Below are 27,767 nucleotides of genomic sequence, written 5' to 3' on the forward strand. Positions count from 1 at the left end.
TGCGCAGTATTTTCACCTACTGATTTATCTAAATAATTTGAAAACTTGTAGACCAGGAACTCAGATCTGTCATATGGAACCGAGAAGCTACTACAAGTGACGCAACACGATATGGATGTAGTTCTCAAGAAATATAACGTGACGCACAAACAATTGCAAGAAATTGTTGATTTGATACATGATTGGTATGAAAAACAACCTCATCTTCCTAAAATTAAATTAGGTAAGTATTCTACGATTAAAGACAGTTCAACAGCAATAGCTGCTGCACCAATGGCCTGCTTGACGGAAGCAATATCACGACCATACACAATCAAAATCTAACAGTGGTAGATCCCGCAACAACAATATTTGTTGGGTGCACGAATTGGCCGGGTCGACCGGTGAAATACCACGACTATACAGAAGACAGGCGTGAAGTGGAAGTAATTCCGCGGTTTGTCTGATGAGTGTGGTACCGGAGGCCTAATTTTTGTCCTCTTTCCCTTCCCATCCTTTTCTTAATAGGAAAGGATGGGAAGGGGAAGTAGATTTGGCGGAAGAAGGGACGCATAGGAAGGAGAAATATCCTCGTTCTGTACGTCCCCTTCTCCGTTAATTAAAAGTAGGCAACGCATCTGCATTTGCGGATTTCTATGGGCAACGGTCGCCTCGCTATTGCAGCGAATCCAGGTGGCCGTTTGCTCGTTTGCCACCTTATGATATAAAAAAATACAGAACACAGGGGTGAAGTGGAATTGATTCCGCGTCACGCGTCGGCGTGGAAAAAACCCTAAAAAGAACATACCATCATTGAAATGAGGATATGATTATGTTAACAGATTTTACATTTATTAATAAGAGATACAATTTTGTTTTTTCTTTTTACAGATGATAGAGTAATAGTGCGACTTTTGGTGTCGACGAAATTTCGCATCGAAAAAGTAAAAGATAAAATAGATTCACTTATATCAATTAAACATAAAACTCCCGAATTCTTATTCAATAGAGATCCTTTATCGCCAATTATTGATGAATATTTGAGATATGGCTTCTTCGCCGTATCACCAAAGAAGACTCCAGATAATCATCGTGTTGCGTTTTTCAGGTATAATATATTCTTTATTTCTATATTATCAGGTATAATGTGTATAAAATATGTATGAAAACGAATATTAACATTGGTCATTGCATCACGAGTGAACGGATAGAACAATTTTAGTTATTACTTTTTTGTGCTTATCATTTTCAAAATAGGTTTCTTATGAAATGTTTTCGATTTAAATTAGATAATACGGAACATTTGAATTCAATATTTATAGTTAATAGAGCGTCGGTGGCTCAAGGGTTAAACACTTGGTTTCCAATATGCAGGTCCTGGGTTCAAATCCCGCCTTGTATGTTTTTCGAGTTTCCATATTTAGGGCAAGCTTTATCAAATGATCGCCTGGGCGGCATTGAATGTGGCCGGTGGTACGGCCATACGTTTTTCTTTCAGTTTCTCAGTTATGGGAGCCACTTTAAAACTTCCTCTTATGTACTCATTTCGGATTTTGTCTAGCAGTGTGACATCCGCTGACCAGCGTAGCATGCGCATTTCTGTAGAGTGCAGCTTATTAAGATGATGTTTATTTGTAGCCCAACATTCTGAACCATACATAATAGCGGGACTAATTGCTGTTTTATACAAATGTCCTTTAACCTTGAGAGGCATTTTTCTATCGCACATTACGTCTGTGAGCTGTCTCCACTTCATCCATCCCGCTGTTGTTCTATGAGTAAAATCTTTTTCAATTTTACCGTCATTGCTAATTATTGAGCCGAGGTATTTTAACTGTGTCACTTTAGGTATACGTGCACTTCCTATAGATATCATAATATTATCTGGTTTTGTGACATTGTCAAAAATGCAGGACATATGTTCTGTCTTATTTCTACTGAAGAATCAGTAGAAATAAGACAGGCGCGCCATGATCCAGTTGTTAAAATCTCTCTGTACTTCATGTTCGCTGTCCGAGATAAGAACAACGTCATCTGCATACAGGATGTTTTTTTTTTTTTTTTTTTTTTTTATGGGCGGCGCTGTGCCGCCCTCTCGTACTCCCCTGGCGTGTTTGGCCAAAGACATTTTCCTTCTTTATTTATTTCATTAATACATTATAATTATTACAATAAAATACTTATCTCTAAAAATACTAAATTAAATAACTTTTTTTTTTTTTTTTTTTTTTTTTTTATAAATAAATTTTTCTTACATAAAATTTATGGGGGTTGAAAATTTGACTACACTATTTGTTTCTCTCTATTACTTTCTTTGCTATATATTTACAATAATTTACAAATACTTTTCTACTATTTCTATTTTCTAATAATTTACTTATATTTTCCAATTTCAGCTTTTCACCTATTTCTATTTCTAACTCTGCCCGGTGTTTACCGAACACCGGGCATTCTACCAGGGTATGCAGCACGGACTCCCCCCGTGCTGGATCACAGGTGCACGAGGGGCTCGCCTTGCACTTAAATCTGTGTAGGTACTGCGAGAACCCCCCGTGACCTGTTAAAACCTGTACCAGCACGGGGTCCAATTCTAATTTGCGGAGCACCGGGTAGGCGCTGATGGCGTCAGGGAAGAAGACTCTCGTTGTCGAGGCCGTGTCCCCCTCCTTATAGCGCCTGTTCCATTCGTCAAGCGACTCTATACGAAGTTGTCGCTTGACGAATGAAACAGGGCATTTGTCGTAGTGAGGTCTGGTCTTTACCCCGACTGCTGCTTGCTTTGCAAGTGCGTCCGCCCTCTCGTTTCCCTCCACCCCCACGTGTGCCTTAACCCAGAAAAATCTAACTGTCTTCCCCCCCTCTTCACATTCTTTCGCCATTTCCCATATCTCCCCAACGAGGGGGTGGAGGGTGTCGATGCTCTTTAGCGACTCGAGGGCGGACCTAGAGTCGGAGTAAATACCAAACCTCTTGGATGGACTCCTAACTACGAACTTCACGGCCTCATATAGGGCGTACAGTTCCGCCTGATATACGGTGCAGAAGTTCCCCAGCTTTAATTTCCGGCGGTTAGTCTCCGAGGCGCTATCCCATATGGATAGCGCCGCGCCGACCTTGCCGTCAATTTTGCTGCCGTCGGTGTAAATCCTTACATCGACGGCAGCTCGCTGGGCAACTTCGTCACCGTCCATCAGGCAGTCGAACTGTACCCCTTCCAGGTGGGCGGGATGCTGGGTCTCTGTATACTTGGCAGGTCTCTCCAAATCTCGGTCCCCCAACACTCGCTGGGAATGACCCTTCTTTACTTCGTAAAGGAGGGCCGCTTCTTGGACCCGTAGGTCCAGAGGAAGCAGCCCAGCGAGTGTCAGGGCAGCGTTTAGAGAGACCGTCCTATAGGCCCTTACTATCTTTTGTGCAAACCCGCGCTGCACCCGGTTTAACAACTTCTGAGTAGTCTTCTTCCGTGCCGCCGGCGCCCACACACTGGCCGCGTAGAGGATAATGGGCTCCACTACCGCAACGTATATGGTTCTGATGATCTCAGGGTTCAGCCCCCACGATATCTTTGCGGCGGTTGACAGCTGACGATGAAGGCTAAGCGCTTTTGTGCAAACTGCACGTATGTGCGCGTTGAAAGTGAGCCTATCGTCAACTGTCAACCCTAATATCTTCATACACTTTGTGAGCTCAATGCTCCTCCCGCCCATGTTCAGACGTGGGGAGTCGTATTTGATCTTTCTTGTGATGACCATAGCCTTGGTTTTTTGCGGCGCAAAATTTAATTTATTCCGTACTCCCCACTTCCGAACATGGTCGAGAGCCGCATTGGCGCCGCCCTGTATCTCCGTGGAGCTGTCACCCGAGAACATCAGAACCACATCGTCAGCGAAAGCCTGGCAGTGGATGCCCATATCCTCCAGTTCCACCAGGAGCGGATTCAGCAGCAGGTTCCAGAGCGTAGGACCCCCAATGGAGCCCTGCACGCACCCCTTGGTGGGTCTCCGGGTCCACTCGGCCCCCGCGTACCTGACACGCACTATTCTCTCACTGAAGTAGTGGTCGAATAGGCGCCTCAGGTTTACGGGGCACCGGGTTGCGGCTAAACTGCACCTCACAGCCGGCCACCAGGCGTTATCGAAGGCTCCCTCTATGTCCAACGATACCAACACAACGAGCTTTCGTCTTTCGACTTCGGCCCGAATGTGTTGAATCATATCATAGAGGGAGTCTTCGGTGCCGCGTTGAGGCATAAAGCCATACTGGCGGCGGCTGATCATTGGCGCAGTGTGCCAGCGGACCCGCCGCACCAACATTTTTTCCAGGATCTTGCCCATAATGGGCAAGAGTCCAATGGGCCGGTAGGCCTTGGGGTGCGTGTAGTTCTCCTTGTTGGGTTTCCTAAGCACTACAACCGCTGCTTCCTTCCATCTCCTGGGGAAACACGCCAAGGCCAGGCAGCGATTTGCTATCTCCAGGAACAGCTCAGGATCCAGGGTGATGGCCACCAGACAAATATCCGCCGTGAGGCCATCAGGGCCAGGAGCTTTTTTAGGGTTAAAACTCGAGGCGGCCCACATGAGTTCGTGCCTGGTGAAAGGGGGGTCACATATTTCATTATGTGACCCCTCATTTACTTTTTCGGCCAAGTTCCTCATATCTGTGTGGGCCGCGTCGTCCTCCCTAGGCGAGTCTTCTGGGAAGAAGACTTCCGCCAGCATCCTGGCCGATTCCTCCCCGTTCAGGGCAACACCGTCCTGAACGAGGGGGATGTCCTCCGGCCTCTTCGCGGTTCTGCCAATCACCCTATAGATTCCTTCCCACATTGTCTCGCGGCTCTGCCGTCCACAGAATTCTTTCCAGCTTCGGGTCTGAGCACTCTTCACTTCCAAGAGGTACCTCTCCTTTGCGTCGACATATTGCTGGACGACCCATGCTCTGCGAACTGGAGCTGCACAGCGTATCCGCCTCTTTTTTCTCAAAACCTCGGTTTTGAGGTTAGAGAGCTCTTCCGACCACCAGGGCAATCCTGCCCGTCTCCTCTGTGAAATCCCAGGCATGGTTTCCCCGCATGCTTCTACCACGGTTTCCACATACCTTCCCACCATTTCCTCGAGGCCCTCCCTTGAGGTTACCTCCCTAACCTTCTCCGTTGTCAACCCCTTTTCCCTCCATTTTGGGGCGAGTTTGCTACGAAACTCGCCCCAATTTGCCTTCCTAGTGTTGTACTTCCGGGTAGAGCATCGGATGTCCATACCCACGGATTTCTGCAGATTAATGTCGAACAGGATTGCCCTGTGATCGGAACTGGATACGCCGTCATCTGTGCGCCAGTTCGTCACTCTTCCGAGCAGAGGGGTCGTACACGCTGTGATGTCGATGCAGCTGGAGTACCTTTTCCCACCTCGGACAGTGTCAAATGTGGGCTCAGACCCCTGGTTAAGAATGTGGAGACCCAGCACGTCAAGTGTTTCCGCCACTTCCAGACCCCTCGAATCCGTTTTCTGGCTGCCCCAGTCCATACACCACGCGTTCAGGTCTCCGCCTAACACCACGCTGGCGGTACCCAACTTGTCCACGACAGAGCCAATCTGGTCCAGGTATGGTTTGATGGGCTTATTTGGCTCCAGGTATACCGACACCACTCCTATCTCCCACGCCGCGGTCCTCACTTTCGCAACAGCAATGTTGCATGTTGTGAGGTGCGGACAGTGGGTGACGTTAATGGTGTCGTCGAATAGCACAATGGCAGCCTTGACCACCGTTTCTGGGTCACGGTTAGCTGCACATTGTACTATTCTTATACCTGGACGCTGCCTCATCTCTCCAATACTACCAATGTACGGCTCCTGGACCAGGACGAGCGAGAGTTTCCTCTTTCCCGCCTCGGTGATTAGCTCTGCCGTGCACAACTGGGACCTCTGCAGATTAATCTGCATGGCGTGGTATCGGCGGTTTCCGTTGGGGGGAGCGTAGGAGACACTCGGGACCACCTTAGCAATAAGCTACGCTGGCCCTGGCGAGTGCCTCCCACCTCCTTCTCACCGGGCAGTCGACACTGAACGCGTTGTGGTCCCTCCTTTCGGATTTCGCCTTTAGGCAGTTTCCGCAGGAGGGAGGCTCACCGGACAGCCAGTTGGTGCACGCCGTCCTGAGGTGCGGACCCGCGCAGTGACTGCACACCTCCTCCACCTCCGTGCACAGTCTCTTCGTGTGTCCGTACCCCAGACACTTGGAGCACTGAATAAGAGGGGACTGGTCGGCCACTTTGACGCGCTGGAGGTCTATGTGGATCGATTCGGCTGTTGTGAATCGGCCCCAGACCTTTGGCGATACCCGCAAGACAATGTGGCAAGTTAGCTCGTTCCTGGCTTTCTTTCGGTAGAGGACATGCATCCGCAAGTCTTCCTCCTTAAGTCCACTTAGGAGCTCCTTGTTCTGCTTGCGGATGCACTGGATCACATCTTTGTCCTCATGGACTTTCAGGACGTCCTTTATGACGACCTGTGGGTCCTTATTTTTTATGTCCTCTACCTTCAAATCGCTGCCAGCACTCCGCAACCTATCCTTAAATTTCTTCAGTTCTCCTTCCGTGCTGCATCCCACTATGACTTTCCTATCCTTTGCCTTCCTGATACTGTCTATTTTCAACCCTTCGTCTTTGGCATTTACAGCCTTGCGAAGCTTTTCAAGGACCTGCTCTCCTGTTTCCTTCTCGTCGCTTGACGTGATCGCCACCGAGTGTGTGGCCTGCACAGGCGGTGGCGGTCTCGTCGTCCCTCCTACTACTACACTAGCGTATGAAGCTTTTTCTTGCAATTCGTTGTGCTTCTCTAATTTGTTGCTTAACTCCTCCATCTTAATAGTATTTTCCTTTAACAGCTTTGAATGTTCTTTTATCTTTTTTATGATGTTATTTTCGCAGGAGGTCAGGTCCTTTTCTACTTCTTTTTCTTTTGGATGTTCTTCGTTCCCCTTGTTGTCTTGTCCTTTCGCTTCCCTAAACAGCTGGTATAATCTTTCTGCCGTTTTTTGGATATCTAGTTTAATTTCTGTCTTCGTATTTCTTGCTAAGTTTAGTTTTTCTTTTATTTTTATGAGGCATGCCTTTGCCTCAGTCGAGGTGCTTATATATTTCGGTTCAGGCGGTGGTGGGGATTTTTCCACCGCCTTTGTTGTCTTCACCAGGACTATTTTCTTTGTTGCTGTCTTCGGGTCTAACTCTATTTTCTTTGTTGGCGATCGTTTTCTTTCTTCTCTTCCTTCTTCAACTGTCTTCCCTGCCTCCCATTCTCCTATACTTTTTCTCACCTTTGATATTTTCTTAGGCGAGATGTCCTTCCTAGAGGTGCCTGCTTCTTCTATTTCTTGGGCGGGGGCTTCGTCGCCTTTTTTCTCGGGGGTGCGGAACATCTTCGTTTTTATCACAAGGGTGTGTGTCAAATATAAAACTAATAACTATTTGTTGGTTAACAAACCTTATCCTACTTACTACAAAATACGGTCAAAAAACCTTGTCTAATATAATGGGTCAAAAAACCCTATGTCTAATTAACCTAGTGTCAAAAGACCTTAGGAACTAATGACAATAAAACTTATACTATATATATATAATTTTGGTCAAAAAACCAAGTTAAAACTTACAACTATAATCGGTCGTATAAACCTTATCAATACTTAAAACTTACAGCTAAATTTTTGGTCAATAAACCATGTTGTACTTAAAACTATTTACAATTTAAAAGACTATCACAGATCAAACTTAAACTAAAATTTTACAAGACTAGATTTTACACTTAAATTAAATAAAATGACTAGACTTGTTTTGAATATGAAAATTTTCGTTTTTGACCTTTTTTGACAGTTTTTGTTGTCGGATTTTGATAGTCTTTGTGTCTGAAGCTCTGGGCTGCGTCGCGCTTTCAAATGATATATTTGAATCAGCCCTTGGTCACCGGGAACATGGAGCACGTGGTCACGTGCTTTTTATTTTTTCAGTGGTATTTTCCTCGATTTTCACGGGAATTTTTTTTTTCAAATATACCGATTTGTGGAGCTCGGTGAGGCTCTTCTTGCGGTGATTTAAAAACAGTACGTCCTAGATCTCGTTTCGGAGATATTTCGATTTTTCCGGTATACTTTTTTGTACTTTTCGGTTTTTTGGTAATAACTTTTGTGGCCGTTGTCCGATTTTTATATTTTTTGTGTCTTCAGACTCGGGCAGTTGCGGGCTCTTTCAGGACACCTTGATCTTCTTCCTAGCTGCCCGGGAAGTATGACCACGTGGCGACGTGGTTTTCGGAAAATCCTTAATAATTTTGTCAATTTTCACCGGAAAAATCTGCTAGTTACGCCGTCTTGTAGATCTCGTTGCAGCGCATCCAACGGTGTATAGAAAACAGTGTGTTGTAGATGGCTTTTTCGCGGCGTTCACGTTTAAAGATGTAGAAATTTTTCGATTTTTACACTTTTTGTTATATCTTCTCACTGCGTTCACTTTTGAAAGTTCTAAAAGCAAATCCGTATTCGTCTTAACGAGACGCAACTTTTAACACCACTTTCGTTGAAATCGGTTCACTTTTTCCCACTTTTTAGAAATTTTAAAAGCGGAGCGTTGCAGAAACGATGCGTATTCGACCGTATCTGGCGCGCGACTGCATACAGGATGTTCCAAGGCAATGGCTTTTGGCTTGATTTTGTCAGGTGATCTATTGTCGTATTGAATAGTAGCGGACTGAGTGTGGAGCCTGGGTGTACGCCTACTCTAATTTCAAACAGGCCGCCTCTACCTGCGGGGCTTACGACTTGTGTTGTAACCGCTTTGTACATGTCCTGTATGAGGTTTATGTAGTGCTCTGGGACCAATTGATGTCTGAGTGCTTCCCAGATTAAGTCACGAGGGACATGTTCGAATGCTTTTTCTAGGTCTATGAAAACCATGTGTAAGTTACTCTTGTTGGTTTTAGCTTTTTCTAGCAAGATCCGAACCGTCTGTATCGCATTTGATGTGCACTTTTTTGCTACGAATCCTCATTGATTTGGAGTTAGTGATATGAGTTGTTTCAACCTGTTGTTTAGGATTTTTTCTCAGATTTTTAGTGTATGTAACATTAGTTTTATGGCCCTATAATTTCCGCATTCTCTAACATCGCCCTTCCTCTTATAAAACGGTATGAGGTAACTGTTACGCCAGGGATCTGGTATAGGTTCTCCTTGTATTATTTTATTAAACAAGATGTACAACTAAACTAATCTCTGATTTCCCAAGGACTTCCAGACTTCTGTATTTTATATAATAAAATATTATTAATTAATTATGTATTAATTAATTTGCTACATTTCACAACCTTTTTGCATCTGTCATATTATTACTACAATGTTTAATTCTAACATATTTTGTACTGTGTACATAATTTGTTTCATCTGTGTGATCTCGAAAATATGTCACGACTCGTTTTTAAAACGTCACGATCAATTTACGACGATTTATTGTAAAAAAATCCCATCTTAAAGTTTTGTTGCTTCATTATTATAGATTAGTTGGTCTAAAATCGAAATGTAACACAGAAACAAAACAGCAGGTTAATTTAAAAAAGAAATTAAGTAGTGGTATAAAATTCACGAAAAATAAAAATCAACCGATTTTCTACAAAAAATTTTTCGTTGGCCGTTTTTTGTTTCTTCTATTACTCGTTACAACAATTTTCATACATGTACAGACTATAAATATGTTCAATGTAGTGTAAAAAATATCGAGAAGCCTGAATTCTTAAAAAATCATAAACAAATCTAGACGCGATACAAACAATCTAGTGACAAATATATTTTCAGGGCAATAAAATCTCTACATTAATGAGGAAATTTCATAAAGGGAGATTTTTTTGCCAACAGACCGAGTGTAACTTGTATAGTTCACAATTTGCCGGCTTTTTATAATGTCTAGTGACAAAAAATTGCAAAGTAAGTCAATTAACGGCGACATCTCTATCGAAAAAAATGTAGTTATGTAAATACCTAAGAGGAAAAATAAATGATATTATATTATAGAACAAGATGACTCTTCCAAGAAGCTTGTGTTAGTTCCATGAACTTGACATTTTCCTACCAGTAATTTCCAGGGTTGCTGATTGGTTCTTATATCTTGGTATGATTGGTTTAAGAATTTTTATTTCATTTCAGAATAAAATCGCCTCGTGAATTCGCCGTAATCGAACTTATTAAAATAGCTTTTATGGCATTCGAATATCGCAGATATAACGATATATGCCTTGGTGATGAATTTGTTTACGATCTGAGCAACGTCAGAATCAGCAATGCAGCGCAAATGACGCCGCCAATTGTTACTAAAATGGTGTATTATATATTAGTAAGTAGCTCCAAAATTTATATTTATGTTTTAAACATTAAAATAATATTGTTTTGTAGATTCTTTCATTCACAATCATAGTTAAAATGACAGACCGGTGTCACGTTGTGTAAGTACCGCCCTGTACACCTATTTTGTCATTTATAAACAGTTCTAATTTAATTGAAGGCCATTAAGATGTATATCTAATAGTGGTAGACGCCAGTAACAACAACATCTTTTACACGAATGGACCGGCTCGACTGGTGCAATACCACGACCACACAGAAGACAAGCGTCAAGTGGTAGCAATTCCGCTTTTCTTTTGACGAATGTGCGTGCCGGAGGCTTACTTTTGGTTTACCTTCCCTTCCCATCCCATTTTATAAGGAAAAGATGTGAAGGGGAAGTGGATTTGATGCATAAGAAGGGGAAATGTAATCTTTCGGTGAGTACTTTACTCCGGCGATAAAAGGTTGGCAACGCATCTGCAATTGCGGATGTCTATGGGTAGAAGTCCCTTCGCTATTTCTGCGAATTCAGGTACCCGTTTTGCTTCTTTGCCACATTATAATATAAAAAAATACCTTATGACCACGCAATAGTGTCCAAATACAAAGTTTTCACTTAACACATTTTGTCTCTTCCGCCGTGTATGGATGTACCAAATTATATATCGATGGTTTTAAATAACACGCAACCAAAGTTATACATATTTATAACAAGAAATTTACTAGAATATAACTATAGAAACTCCAAGAGATCAATTTTAAATTGATTTTTTTTTTCATAATTTGTAACCATTTTTTATTTTTATATATTACAAGATGGCAAACGAGCAAGCGGCCATATGAATTCGTCGAAATGACGAAGCGACCGTTGCCCATAGACATTCGCAATCGTAGATGCGTTGCCTACCCTCAATCGACGAAGGAGGAGACACAAAAAGAGAATATTTAACCTTCCTATGCATCCCCTCCTTCATGACATCCACCTCCGAGGACTAAAATTAGGCCTCCGGCACCATATTCATCAGACGAAACTCGGAATTACTTCCACTTCACGTCTGTCTTCTGTGGTGCGGGCGAGCTGGCCAATTCGTGCAACTGAGGTTGTTGTTGCTGGCGTCTACCACTGTTAAAAATGTTAAAAAAGTTTAACTGATTATGTTTATTCTGAGTAGACGTAACAAAACTGTATATGTTACTTGATGTTTTAATGAAATATTAGTCTATTAAAGTTACCTAATTAGTGAGCAAGTGAAAAAAATTGTCTTAATATTTTATACATATATTTCATTTTCAGTATTGTTCTGGATGTAAAATCAAAGGGCTCCATTTTATAAACATGCCATCATTCGGCATACCGATACTTGGTTTGGTAAAAAAATTATTAAAACCCAAAATTGCTGCAAGAATCAAATTACATTCGAAGCCCGAAGATATTGCTAATGTACTCCCTAAAAGTATCTTACCTAAGGAATATGGAGGGGATGGATTTAGTTACGAAGAAAACGCAGGTAATTTGAAACAATAAATCTATCTATATATCTTCTATATATATAAAAGAAAGTTGTGTTAGTTACACCATTTATAACTCAAGAACGGCTGAATCGATTTGACTGAAAATTGGTGGGCAGGTAGCTTAGAACCAGGAAACGGACATAGGATAATTTTTACCCCGTTTTCTATTTTTTATTCTGCGCAGACGGAGTCGCGTGTAATAGCTAGTAGACACTAAATTAATTATCCGCTATTAACCAGGAACAAGGAACGTAGAGTAAACATTGAAAATAAAAACTGTTCTCATGTTTCAGAGGAGTGGAGAAAAACGATTCAATCTGATGTATGGCGACAATATTTTATTGATCAAGACAAAGTCATAAGCGACGAATCCAAGCGAACACGAGTGTTAAGCTGTAACGAAGTCTTTGGATGTGATGGTTCATTTAGAAAACTTGAATTCGATTAAAAAGAGTGATGGCCACTTTAATAATTACCTTTACATAGCCAGCAACATATATTAAAATTCAAAATATGTTTACTTTATTTTTTCACTAATGGTATTGGATTATCTGTAAGTAATTTTGAATAAAAAAACAATATTTCGCGAACATGTTGTATTTACGCTATTATGTCCCTGTGGCAGTGATGTCGACATTCTAGGACATCACGGACTGTCATGCCAAAAAAGTGCAGGCCGCTTCTCAAGACATGCAGCACTCAACGATATCATACGCCGGTCTCTTGCCACCGTCAACGTACCAAGTCTACTAGAACCAACTGGTATTGCAAGAGACGATGGCAAGAGGCCAGACGGTATGAGTTTGATTCCATGGAAGATGGGTCGGGTGCTGGTATGGGATGCTACCTGTTCAGACACGCTGGCCCCATCCCATCTTCATGGAACCAACAACAGAGCTGGTGCGGCTTGTGAAGCGGCTGAAAAGGCTAAGGTTAACAAATACAGGGGTCTCGGCTCCGAATATGAATTTGTCCCATTCGGCGTCGAGACCCTTGGTCCGTGGGGTTCTAGCGCTAGAAGGCTTTTTAAGGAAACAGCAAAAAGGTTAGTCGACATCACAGGAGACCGAAGAGCTGGCAGCTACCTTGGACAAAGAATTAGTATAGCCATTCAAAGGGGGAACGCTGCCAGTATCTTCGGAACCTTGCCTAAAGGGACACCTTTTAATGATATATTTTAGTTTTTATGTATTATATTTAATCTAATATTTTAATTTTCTATATTTTTCTTCGTTTTCTAACTACCATATATCGGACTGGAATTACAAAGAAAATCAATTTATTAAAACTATCTGTCTCTGTGTATCTGTCCGTACATTTGCGTTTGTTTCGAGTTGTTTCCGAAAATGCTTGACCAATTTGAGGTTCATTCAGATAGACCGGGGCGGAGAATAGAGCAGATTTGTTTTATCGCATATAAAATTGAGCTTTATACGATTAAAACAAGGCGTTCACGTTTACTTTTCACGTCTTTTTACCCTTGAATAAGAAAAGACTTACAAATTTAAAAAAAACAAGTTTCAATCGGATAATGCTCAATTTTACTTGTGATAAAAATCTACTTTGCTCTCTGCTCCGATCAGTGTGAACGGACCTTTAGGCAGAACTTCTCTTAGAAGGTAGTTTAGGGGAGAGGGAGTAACTTAGGCTACGTTCTTAAATTACTCTGCGCTGATGAAGTCGCGGGCGATCGCCAGTAAATTACTAACTCTACAATATAAGTAATTCATTTATTGTTAAAGGAGGTTCTCGACTGCAATGACACTTGTAATGATAAATATTTTCATCCCTTACATTTTCTTTGGAATAACAGAGACAACAATAACATGTGTGATAATGTAAGTGTCACGGCAGCCGAAACCCACAGTAATAATGAATTTGAACCAATCCTTATAAAAACTAAATGCATGGGATCTAAACTAATCATAAAAGACTTAAATAGTGTTTAAATTATATTAAACACTAGCTGTCGCCGGCCACTCCGACCGCGCGGAATTGAAAAAAACGTAATAAGTAGCCTATGTGTTCTTCCAGAGTATGTTCTACATCTGTATTAAGTTTCATTATGATCCGTTGAGCCGTCTCGGAGATACAAACAAACATCCATCCAAATATTGGCATTTATAATATTAGTAAGATATACATTTTGTATTATTATAAGGTGGCAAACGAACAAGCCAGCCATTTGAATTCACCGAAATGGTGAAGTTACCGCTGCAAGAAATACATTTATGATGACTGCAGTGTCGTGATTTTACTTTTTTTAAAAGACAAGGAAATTGAAATATACCGTCGTACATCTTAGAATTTATAATATGTGGTTAAATTTTGTGTTCAGATGCTTGATACTTCACTGAAGAAGACAAAGTAATGAGCGATGAAAAACTGAGGAGGAGATTTTTGAATTCCGACAATTTTTTTGGCCTTGAAGGTACTTTTAGAAATTAGAAAACTCGAAGTTGACTGAATATTAAAGGCATTTTGGTTGTTCGTTACGATTGTAAATTTTGGGATATCAACGAATTTATTGAAGTAAATTTTAATTTGTCAATCATGTGCAACAGAAGAAAGTGACTTCAAAATATTCTCTGCTTCAAAAATTCCTGGTCTGGCATCATGAAGTTTGCTCTTAGGTTATTTTTTTTTAATATTTTCAGTTTGTTAAGACTAGACTAGCAATGAATATTTAAATTAATATAGATATGTAATTGTTAGAATGAAATATTTTAGACATTTTTTCTGTCTACTTCCATCAAGAAATCACTTCGCATGAAACATAAAATGCACTCTGAAGACACCTAAAAAATGTACCATTTTCCATATTATCCAATTGCATCCTAACCTAAAAGATATCTACTTAAAATTACTTTTCTATTAGAAAACTATCTATCTCTTTTTTTTTTAAATATATAAACCTCCTTTGAACCGAGATGGTAGTGCATGATTTCACCGTTACAATTAAATCTGAAGGTATCGAGGAAACGTTGGTTATAACTTACGATATATAATATTCAAACTTTAACAATACGCACGTACAAGGAATACTGCCTTTACTTCTATTTAAGCATGTTTTCTGTGATGAACCTTACTTTTAAATGTACATGATTGTCCTATTCCTGTGATGCATAATCCAAACTTAATTGAAAAAAACCATTTGCTGCATTTTAAAACAAAGATTTTTTCTAAACTTAATAAATATAATGTTGTATTTGCAACTTTCTTAAGAATATCCTCGAAAAAATCCAAAAATATTTAGATATGAAAAAAGTTATGGCGAGTGAGATTCCAAGTGTGAGTGAGAGTACACTGTGTTTTGTGCGGTTGTATTATAATATACATGTCGCAGTCACGGCATTACATTACGGCAAGCTGTTATCAAAAACAGGGCGGTTTTGAAATGCACCGGCTCGACGAGTAGCCGGATTGAATGCGGCTGAATAAAAAACCGCCGGTATGTATTCGGCGCCACGCGACATTCGACACTAGGCCAGCCACAATGTAATAAATGTTAAGAAGACTGTCTAAGATCTCCATAAATGACTACTCTATTAAATTGTAGTTTAGTATCTTCTATGCCAAATCACAAAGTGCCTGATTATTATAAACTTTGAACGAAATGTTGCTTATTAACGAATTACATTAATTGTTTTGGGTTACCTTTTTATTTCATACAATGTTACCTTTATAGTTTCGTACATCTAATTTTTGGAAAAGTTTGTTTATATAATAGTATAGTAAGTAAGATGACTGTCCCTTGTGATTTATAATATTAAAGGATAAAAATTTCCGAAGCCAAATGTTTTATTCAATATAAAGCAACAATATCAATAATTCTTGTTTAGTAAGGAATATCGTAAAAAGAAATCTGTTAGCTTTTTCTGATTAATATAATTAATTTTCATTTTGTAAGTATGGGAATCCTACAGATTAAGTATTAGTACGATGTAGCTAAACGTGGGCCGTCTAATTGAATAACGTATCGTAATGTCAAACGCAAACACGCATTTCAAAACGGCACTGTTTTTTATAACAGTTAGTCGTAACGTAATACGGCGGATCACAATACTGTCACTGCGACATATACAAAGGGTACTTTGACACTATGGAGAAGAATGAATTGAATGACAACTCACTCGTCAAAATCGGTTCTATCGTTTAGGCTTTAGGTAGCCTTTACAAGGGAATTTACAAACATACAAACCCACATACATAAAACAAACTTACGTAAGTCGAGTGACTAGGAACGGTGATTAAATTACATATTACTCGCTAGCCTCAGATAATTTTTTAAAACAAAGAATAGCTTGTAAATCACATTTTTTTTTAAAACATCGTACCTTGCTGTCATACAGCGAATGAACATAGATTGTTCTGACTGAACGAATAGCAACTGTTGATTGCAGTTTTGATATAAAAGCAAAATAAAGATAGCAGCTAACATTAGTTACGTTTACTGACGCAAACGGGAGAAAGCGAGTTTTGTTATTGGAATTTTAAATTGTTTGAAAATAAAATATTCATATTAAAGTTACAGGTGATTATATAAAAATGGTACGTTATTTGATTTTATAAATGTATTTAAGTACGACCTTTTAAATAATCATAAGCAAAGTTGTTAGTTATATCTATTGTTCGTACTGTGTAATGTTCAGAAATAAATTTGAAATTTGTAATCTATTTGTTTAAAAGAAAGGATGCATAGCGTGGTTGAATATGGACTAGTCAGTTCTAAATTGAGTAGGCTTTGAGCCAAAGTTCAACTGGTGTAACTATGGGTTACATGAAATTGAGTGATTACAATATATGTGCCAATACAAATATCACTGCAGTCAAAATCCAGGGTTAGTCTATCCCCTGTAATAAAACCCCAAGGGGAAATAGATAATAACCCTGTGAAAATTGTAACATCTAAATTTGTTTTATAAAAATCTAATATCAAGTTCATCGTAAATAAATTGTTATTTATTATAAACATTTATAAAACGTAATCCTTAACTCAACTAAAACCGGTTTCGTTGCTTTGCAGTTTTTGTAATAATTTATACGAATTTATAATTATTCTAGAACAAATTATTATACGCCCCGCTTTCAATGTCGTTTAAATTATTAACCATTACTCGAGACCTAAATTGCTTACATAATCCTCCATGATCTTGGTGGCGATTTATATCTCAAAAACGAACGATTGATCTGCGAATACGGCCGAAACACTTTTTTCTCCAAGCGTGGAAAAAATATTTGGAATATATGTTGGAATATTAAACTTTGTTTTGTCGCTTACTGATTTATCTAAATAATCTGAAAAATTGTAGAACTGGAACTTAGATCTGTCATATGGCACCGAGAAGCTACTACAAGTGACGCAACACGATATGGATGTAGTTCTCAAGAAATATAACGTGACGCACAAACAAGTGCAAGAAATTGTTGATTTGATACAAGATTGGTATGGAAAACAACCTCATCTTCCTAAAATTAAATTAGGTAATTATTATATGATTAAATACAGTTTAACAGTGTAAAAGCAGGACATTGATGCAGCAGCTAATGCTGATGCACGAATGGCCTGCTCGACCGGTGCATCATCACGACAGAAGACAGGCGTGAAGTGGAAGCCATTCCGCATCACGCGTTCGCGTGTAACACTTAAAAGAATATAATAATAATAATCCCGGCCGATGTCGGCCACGGCGACTGTCTTCAACTTCGGTTTTGCCGTTGATGTGCTCGCATGTGACTTATGTAGCCAATTTTGTTTGTAAAAATCCATCAAATCGGAGTCCATATTCGGAAGCAGTCAGATGCGTTGGAGATATTTAAGTGCACAAGCGTACGCGCAAACGCTTGTGCACACCCTCGTTTTCATTCATCGTGAAAGAATATACCTTCATTAAAATGAGAACTTATGTAAACAGATTTTACATAAATTAATATGAGATTTAACATTTCAGATGATAGAGTAATAGTTCGTCTTTTGGTGTCGACAAAATTTCGCATCGAAAAAGTAAAAGATAAAATAGATGCACTTATATCAACTAAACATAAAACTCCCGAATTTTTATTCAATAGAGATCCTTTATCACCAATTATTGATGAATATTTGAGATATGGCTTCTTCGCCGTATTACCAAAGAAGACTCCAGATAATCATCGTATTTCAATTTTCAGGTATTATTTATATATTCTTAACATGCTTAAGTGAACATTAATTTTTATTGACCTTGGTCGAATTTTAAATTTTTGTGCTTATTATTTTTAAGAGAAGTTTCTCATGAAATATTTTCGATTTAAATAAGATAATACCGAACATTTTAATTCACTAAATTGTGATGAAGTTACTAAATTTCACAACCTTTTTTGCATCTGGCATATTACAAAAATGGTTTTTTTCTAATATATTTGTACTGTGTACATATTTTGTGCATGTTTTGTTTGGTCTGTGTGACCTTGAAAATTTTTCACGTCTGGTTTTTAAAAGGTCATGATCAATTTGTGACGTATATAAATTAAAGTTAGCATCTTAAAGTTTTGATGCTTTATTATAGAAGATTAAGTGGTCTAAAATCGAAATGTAACACAGAAACAAAAGAGCAGGTTAATTTTAAAAATTATAATATTGATTCAATCTACGTAGTCTTAATATAATAATGAATATGGGCTTGAACAATATTCTTGTGGTGATGACTGAAAAAATATGCTTGTTTCGACGAATTTAAAAATGCAGTTGAAGTGTTTGAAGAAGATTAAATTAACGAAAAAGAAAAATCAACTAATTTTGTATAAAAAATAATAATTTTTCGTTGGCAAATTTTTATTCCTTCTATTATTCGCTAAAAAACGTTATACATGTACAAACTATAAATATGTTCGAAAATAAAAAAGATATCGAGAAATAAGATTTTTTTTTTAAATCATAAAAAAATCTAGGGACAGAAATAATTTCATGGAAATAAAATCTCTAATTTCTGAAGAAATTTTATTAATTAAAGGGAGATATTTTTGCCAACAGACCGAGTGTAATTTGTACAGTTCACAATTTGCCGGCTTTTTATAATGTCTAGTGACAAAAACTTACAAAGTTCGCAATTTGAAGGCGACATCTTTATCGAAAAAATGTAGTCATGTAAAATACCTATCATAAAAAATTTAAATATATTATAGAACAAGCTTCTTCTAAGATGACTCGTGTCAAGAGAGTCATCTTGTAAGTTCTATGAACTAAACATTTTCCTAACAGAATTTTTATTTCATTTCAGAATAAAATCGCCTCGTGAGTTCGTCGTAATCGAAGTAATTAAAATAGCTCTTATGACATTAGAATATCGCAGATATAATGATGTATGCCTTGGTGATCAATATGTTTACGATCTGAGCAACGTCAGATTCAGCAACTCAGTGCAAATGACGCCGCCAATTGTTACGAAAATGGTGTATTATGTATTAGTAAGTAGTTATATATATATATATATATATATATATATATATATATATATATATATATATATATATATATATATATATATATATATATATAATGTTGGCTGCACAAAGTATTGATTTTTATGTTTTTCAACATCGATATAATATTATTTGGTAGAGGTACGCTTTCATTCAAAATCAGAATATACTATAATATAATATATAAAATGTCATACCAGCGTTACGTAGTGTAAGTACTGCCCTGTGCACTTATTTTGTCATTTCAAAACAGTTCTAATTAAATTTAAGGCAATTAAAATGTATATCTTACAGTGGTAGACATTAAAAATAACATCTGTTGCACGAATGGGCCAGCTCTACTAGTGCAATACCACGACCACACAGAGGACAAGCGTCAAGTGAAAGAAATTCCGCGATTGTTCATTCTACCCTTTTTTATACGTAAAAGATGTAAAGGGGAAGTGGATTTGACGATTTAATGCAAAGGAAGGGGAAATATCGTCTTTCTGTGTGTCCCCTACTCCATCGATTAAAGATAGGCAACACATCTGCAATTCTATGTGGACGGTGTGGATACGGATGTGATGTATGTGTGGCGAATACAGGTGGACGTTTTGCTCGTTTGTCACCTAATGACGTTTGTACTAAAATGTCCTAACCAATAAGCAAGTGAAAAAATCTATTGTAATAATTAATATATGTATTTCATTTTCAGTATTGTTCTGGATCTAAAATTAAAGGGATACACTTGATTAATATGCCAGCATTCGCTATACCTATACTAGGTTTAATAAAAAAATTATTAAAACCGAAAATTGCTGCAAGAATCCATATACATTCGAAGCCTGAAGATATTGCTAATGTATTCCCTAAAAGTATCTTACCTAAAGAATATGGAGGGGATGAATTAAGTTTTGAAGAAATCGCAGGTAATTTGGAAACAATGAATAGACAATAATAAAAAAAATCTTAAAAAGTGTTATGTCGTCAGTTCATATAGGATCCAAAAGAGGGGCTTGGTGCCTACTTTAAGTCAGTTCAGTCACGTTACGCTGACCGTATTCTTTATGTGTAAGTTGTTACATCACGATGTTTTCCTTACAATTAGAACGTTATATAAATGTTCACATGAGATTCAAAAATCGAAAATTTATTGGTATATATGGTGGGGAGTATTAATTTTATATGAGGTGTATTAAATGAAGTGTATAAAAAGGTCTGTCTAATAAAAATACGGGTGTCTTCTACTGGTATTTTCTGAGAGTTTTCAACGTTAAATTAAATATCTACTAATAACAAGGATGAAGGAACGTAAAGTAAACTTTGAAAATAAAAACTCTTCTCGTATTTCAGAGGAGTGGAGAAAAACTTTTCAATGTGATGTATGGCGACAATATTTTATTGATCAAGACAAAGTCGTAAGCGACGAATCCAAGCGAACACGAGTGCTAAGCTGTAACGAAGTCTTTGGATGTGACGGTTCATTTAGAAAACTCGATTTCGATTAAAAAGAGTGATGGCCTCTTCAATAATTACCTTTATATAGAATAGAATAGAATAAGTGTTTATTGCCACACAAAAGAAACTTATGAACTAATATTAAAACAAAAAGATTAAAAACGTGGCAAAAGGTAGCCAGCTCAGCTGATACAGGGACGACATCGGCCCTCCCTGAGCTGGTTTTCAGCAGGCCCCTTTGCTCTCACAACATTTGCACTTAGGTGGTAGGGTAACTTAACTAAATAACAAAAAAAAAGAGAATTATAGTACAATTTTTGAAATTTTAAACAATGTTTGTGCGAAGTTAATAATAATTATAACTTTCAATAACAATAACATTATATGGAGAGTAAAAAATTAATAAATAAATAACAACAAAAAAGGTTAAGGTGTTTAAAGGATATAAATATAAATATGAATACATAACAAACTGTTTCTCTATAGGTTAAATGGAATGATATGATTGAAAGTGGCAGTAATCTTATATATTTACGTCATTGATTGGTTTGTGACTCCAATAGAATTTTTTTGTACTTCTTTGCAAAACCTGAATGCGATATTATTTTATTTAGTGGTGGAGGAAGATCGTTCCAAACCTTCGAGGCTGAAAACTTAAAACCACCTCTAAAACCAGTAGTACTGTGCTTTGGAACTATCATTTTTTTTTGTATAGTGCACCTAGTAAGATGGACTGACGTGTCTTTTCTCCATTGTAGCTTCTCGTAGAGGTATTTCGGGCGAATGCAGATGACCACTTTATGGGTAATATTAGCTAGATGCAACAGTCGGCGCCCGGACATTTTTAATATATTGTACTTGTTATAGTTTGGAGTAATGTGTTCCCGCCTTGGTATGTTAAAACAAAAGCGCATACAAGCATTTTGCACACGTTGTATGGCCCGCTGCGTCTTAATCAACAATCTGGGTCCGTAAACTGCGTCGCAGTAGTTGAACCGAGACAGTATCAATGAATCCACCAGCCTTAGCCTGACGCTCTCTATGAGAAAGCACCTCACACGGTAAAGGACTTTTAGCCGATAGTACGCATTTCTAACCTTTAAAAGTTTCAATAAACAGCAACTTATATTTAAAATATTTTTTTTTTGTTTTTATTCTTTGATAGTTATATTGATTGTATGTGATATTGAAAAAAAAAATGTATTTCGCGAACATGATGTATTAACGTTAATTATGACGAAAATCAATTTCTTAAATTTTTCTTCTAACTTAATGTAATTGATTTTCATTTTAAACATTGTTTAATTTTATATGTTAACCCTACAGATTAAATATTAGTACGATGCGGATAAACGTGGTCCGCCTTATTGAAGAACGTATCTGGCTACTCGTTAAACCGCCGCATTTCAAAACGGCCCTGTTTTCTGATAAAAGCTAGCCGTAATGTAATACGACGGATTATACAATGTGATTATGACATATACGTTGGGTACTTTGACACTATGGAGAAGAATGAATCGAATGACAACTCACTCGTCAAAATCGTTTCTGTCGTTTAGCCTTTAGCCTGTCACAAGGGAATTTACAAAATAAAAAATTTAATACAAACGCACAAATATAAAACAAACTTACGTCAGTCGGGTAATAAGGAAGGGTGATTAAATAATTGTACTCGCTAGCCTCATATACATTTTTAAAACAAACAATAGCACGTCACAATCTTTTTTTTAAGATACATCGAACCTTGCCGTCGTACAGCGAATGAACATAGATTGACTGAACGAATAGCAACTTTTGATTGTAGTTTTCATATAAAAACAAAATAAAGGTAGAAGTTAACATTAGTTACGTTTACTGACGCAAACAGGAGGAAGCTAGTTTTGTTATTGAGGTTTTAAACTGATTGAAAATAAAATATTCATATTAAAGTTACAGGTGATTATATAAAAATGGTACGTTATTTGATTTTATAAATGTATTTAATAAGCGAAGTTGTTAGTTATATCTATTGTTTGTACTGTGTAATGTTCAGAAATAAATTTGAAGTGGCGACGAAATGAGCGGTTCAACTGGTGTAACTATGAGTTTTGACTGTCGTGACACTTGTTTGAAATTGAGTTATTATAATATATGTGCCAATACAAATATCACTGCAGTCAAAACCCAGGGTTAGTCTATCCCCTGTAATAAAACCCTATAATAGATATCCAAGTCTAACCCCTGTGAAAATTCTAACATCTAAATCTAGTTTATAAAAATATAATATCAAGGTCATTGTAAATAAAATATGATTTATAATAAATATTTATGAAACGTTAGCCTAAAGGCAGTTAAAGCCGGTTTCGTTACTTCGCAGTTTAATTGAAATATTTTATATGAATTAATAATTATTCTAGAACAAACTATGCCCAGTGACGGCCCCCTCTACCCTCTTTAAATGTCGTTCAAATTATCCTCCACGATTTAACTACTATGCGATCATTATTCGAGACCTAAATTGCCTACATAATCCTCCGTGATCTTGGTGGCGATTTATATCTTGAACAATTTTTTTCTCAAAGCGTGGAAAAAAAAACAATGTTGAAATTTTAAATCTAAATAATCTGAAAAATTGTAGAGCTGGACCTCAGATCTGTCATATGGCGCGGAAAAGCTGCTACAAGTGACGATACACGATATGGATGTAGTTCTCAACAAATATAACGTGACCCACAAACAATTGCAAGAAATTATTGATTTGATACAAGATTGGTATGAAAAACAACCTCATCTTCCTAAAATTAAATTAGGTAATTATTATACGATTAAATATAGTAAACAGTGTAAGAGCAGGACATTGATGCGGCAGACATTGATGCATCATCACGACCATACAGAAGACACGCGTAAAGGGGAAGCCACACCGTATTACGCATCCGCGTGTAACACTTAAAAGAGTATTATAATACCTTTATTGAAATGAGAACTTATGTAAACAGATTTTACATAAATTAATATGAGATTAAACATTTCAGATGATAGAGTAATAGTTCGTCTTTTGGTGTCGACAAAATTTCGCATCGAAAAAGTAAAAGATAAAATAGATGCACTTATATCAACTAAACATAAAACTCCCGAATTCCTATTCAGTAGAGATCCTTTATCACCAATTATTGATGAATATTTGAGATATGGCTTCTTCGCCGTATTACCAAAGAAGACTCCAGATAATCATCGTGTTTCATTTTTCAGGTATATTTGATATATTCTTAATATGCTAGCATGGAAATTAATTTCTATTGACCTTGGTCATCGCACCACTATATATGTGCTTATAATTTTCAAGAGGAGTTTCTTATGAAATATTTTCGATTTAAATTAGATAATACGGAACATTTGAATTCACTACCTATGTTATTATTTCACAATCGTTTTTGCATCTGTCATGTTGTTACAATGTTTTATTCTAACATATATTGTACTGTGTACATATATTAGGCATATTTTGTGTGGTCTGTGTGACCTTGAAAATTTGTCACGTCTGGTTTTTAAAAGGTCATGATCAGTTTGAGTCGTTTAAAATCGAATTTTAAAGTTTTGATGCTTTATTATTGTAGATTAAGTGGTCTTAAATAGAAATATAACACGTAAATAAAACAGCACGTTATTTAAAAAAATATGAGAAGTGGTTTAATCAACGTAGTCTAAATGTAGACTTGAACACTATCCTTGTCGTGATGACTAAAAATAATCTTGTTCCAACGAATCTAAAAATACAAATACAGTGGATGAAGATGATGATTAAATACACGAAAAATAAAAATCAACCGATTTTATAAAAAAAATTTTCGTTCGCCATTTCGTTATTTCTTCTATCACTCACATAAAAAAAAAAAAACATACATGTACAGACTATAAATATCTTCGGTGTTGTGTTAAAATTATCGAGAAGTTTGTATTTTTTAAAAGATCTAGACGCGATAAAAAAAAATCTAGGGACAGAAATCATTTCAGGGTCATCTCCATATTTATGAAGAAATTCTTAAAGAGAGATTTTTTTGCCAACCGACTGAGTAATTTGCGTAGTTCACAATATAACGGCTTTTAATAACAACTGGTGACAAAAACGTACAAAGTTAGCAATTTGACGGCGTCATCTCCATCGAAAAAAATGTAGTTATGTAAATACCTGTATGGAAAAAATAAATTTTATTACATTATAGAACAGGCTTTCAAGATAACTCTTTTAAGAACCTTGTGTAAGCTCCATTAACTTGACATTTTTCTACCAGTAATTTCCAGGGTCGCTGATTGGTTCTTATATCTTGGTATGATTAGTTTAAGAATTTTTGTTTCATTTCAGAATAAAATCGCCTCGTGAATTCGTCGTAATCGAACTTATCAAAATAGCTCTTATGACATTCGAATATCGCAGATATAATGATGTATGCCTTGGCGATGAATTTGTTTACGATCTGAACAACGTCAGCTTCAGCAACACAGTGCAAATGACGCCGCCAATTGTTACAAAAATGATGTATTACATATTAGTAAGTAGCTCCACAAAGTATCGGTTTTTATGTTTTAAATATAGATATACTAGCTTTTACCCGCGACTCCGTCCGCGCGGAATAAAAAATAGAAAACGGGGTAAAAATTATCCTATGTCCGTTTCCTGGTTCTAAGCTACCTGCTCATCAATTTTCAGTCAAATCGATTCAGCCGTTCTTGAGTTATAAATAGTGTAACTAACACGACTTTCTTTTATATATATAGATAATTCACAGTATAAGTTGAAATGTCGCACTGGAGGCGTCGCGTAGTGTGAGTACTGGCGTGCACATCATATTGTCGTTTCAAATTAGTTCTAATTAGGTCATTAAAATGAATACCTAACAGTGGTATACACCAGCAACAACATCTGTTGCACGAAAGGACCGGCTTAACCGCTGCAATACCACGACCACACAAGACAAGCGTCAAGTGAAAGCAATACCGAGTTTGTTCATTCCACCCTTTTTTATACGGAAAAGATGTAAAGGGGAAATGGATCTGACGTTTAAACGCATAGGAAGGAGAAATGTCGTCTTTCTGTGCGTCCCCTACTCCGTCGATTAAAGATAGGCAAAGTATCTGCAATTGCGGTTGTCTTCGCTTCGCTATTTCAGCGAATTCAGGTGGCAGTTTTTCTCGTTTGTCATCTTATTACGTTTGTACTAAAATGTCCTAACCAACAAGCAAGTGAAAAAAAAATTGTAATAATTGATATGTGTATTTAATTTTTCAGTATTGTTCTGGATCTAAGATCAAAGGGATACACTTTATAAACATGCCAGCATTCGCTATACCCATACTTGGTTTAATAAAAAAATTATTAAAACCGAAAATTGCTGCAAGAATCCATATACATTCGAAGCCTGAAGATATTGCTAATGTATTCCCTAAAAGTATCTTACCTAAAGAATATGGTGGGGATGAATTAAGTTACGAAGAAATCGCAGGTAATTTGGAAACAATGAATAGACAATAATAAAAAAAAATTTAAAAAGTGTTATGTCGTCAGTTCATAGAGGACCCAAAAGAGGGGCTTGGTTCCTACTTTAAGTTAGAGGTATCGTGGCCTTAGACAACCACGCTGGCCGTATACCTTATGTGCATGTTACATCACGATGTTTTCCTTTATCATTAGAACATCGTTTAAATGTTAATATGGAATTCAAAAATCGAAAATTAATTGGTATCCCTATTATACGAGGTGTATTAATTATTTAAAAAAAAAAGGTTTGTCCAGTAAAAATATGGTCATTTGCTGGCATTTAACCAGGAACCATTTATTCCGCTATTAACCAGCAACAAGGAACGTAGAGTAAACTAAATAATTTTTTTTTCTCGTATTTCAGAGGAGTGGAGAAAAACGGTCCAATCTGATGTATGGCGACAATATTTTATTGATCAAGACAAAGTCATAAGCGACGAATCCAAGCGAACACGAGTGCTAAGCTGTAACGAAGTCTTTGGATGTGATGGTTCATTTAGAAAACTCGAATTCGATTAAAAAGAGTGATGGCCACTTTAACAATAACCTTTATATAGCCAGCAACCTATATTCAAACTATATTTACTTCATTTTTTATTCACTGATAAAATTGGATTGATTATTGAAAAAAAAATGTTTCAAGTATTTTCATCCCTTACATTCTCTTTGGAATAACAGAGACAACAATAACGTGTGTGTAAAAATTCAAGTGTCACGGTGGTCGAAACCCACAGTACTAATGAGTTTGAACCGATCCTAAAAAAACTAAATGAATGGGGCCTAACCATAAAATACTTAAACAGTGTTTTAATTATATTAAAAACTATCTGTCGCCCGCGACTCCGTCCGCGCGGAATTAAAAAAAAAACGAATAAGTAGCCTATGTTCTTTCAGACTATGTTCTAAATATGTACCAAATTTTATCAAGATTCGTTGAGCCGTTCCGAAGATACTTTCAAACAAACATCTATCTATCTAAACATTCGCATTCATAATATTAGTAAGATATAATTTTTTTTATTATTTTAAGGTGGCTAACAAACAAGAAGCCACGGAGTAGATGTACAGAAAGAGAACACTTCCCCTTCTTCGGCGTCTCCTTCTTCATCAAATCTACTTCTTCCTCCAAGAGAAAGAGGACTAAAATTTAGCCCCAGGAACGCACGTTCATCAGACGAACTACGGAATTACTTCGATTTCTTTTTATATATCGTATGGTGGCAAACGAGCAAACGGCCACCTGGATTCGCCGAAATAGCGAGGCGACCGTTGCCCATAGACATCCGCAAATGCAGATACGTTGCCTACATTTAAAAAACCGAGAAGGGGACGCACAGAAAGAGGATATTTCTCCTTTCTATGCGTCCCCTTTTCTGCTAAATCCATTTCTCCTTCCCATCCTTTCCTGATAAGAAAAGGATGGGAAGGGAAAGAGGATTAAAATTAGGCCTCCGGTACCACACTCATCAGACGAAGCCTGTCATCTGTGTGGTCGTGGTATTGCACTGGT

At 37.4% G+C, this 27,767-nt stretch overlaps 1 protein-coding gene across 2 annotated transcripts; it reads left to right on the forward strand.

Moving 5' to 3' along the window:
* The first annotated feature begins 10 nt into the window (after positions 1–10).
* Positions 11–26,843, forward strand: LOC106714613 (alpha-tocopherol transfer protein). Of its 2 annotated transcripts, XM_045683115.1 has the most exons (6): positions 16,206–16,395; positions 17,157–17,328; positions 17,796–18,012; positions 19,101–19,287; positions 20,000–20,213; positions 26,622–26,843. In XM_045683115.1, exons 1-6 carry the CDS (start codon positions 16,393–16,395, stop codon positions 26,774–26,776), a joined length of 948 nt encoding a protein of 315 aa, XP_045539071.1. In that variant the 5' UTR covers positions 16,206–16,392; the 3' UTR covers positions 26,777–26,843. The 2 variants fall into 2 exon arrangements, with proteins under 2 accessions (XP_045539072.1, XP_045539071.1); XM_045683116.1 differs by lacking the exons at positions 16,206–16,395; positions 17,157–17,328 and adding an exon at positions 11–223.
* The last annotated feature ends 924 nt before the right edge of the window (positions 26,844–27,767 follow it).

This window comes from Papilio machaon, chromosome 21 (assembly GCF_912999745.1).
Source record: "Papilio machaon chromosome 21, ilPapMach1.1, whole genome shotgun sequence".
Lineage (NCBI taxonomy): Eukaryota > Metazoa > Arthropoda > Insecta > Lepidoptera > Papilionidae > Papilio > Papilio machaon.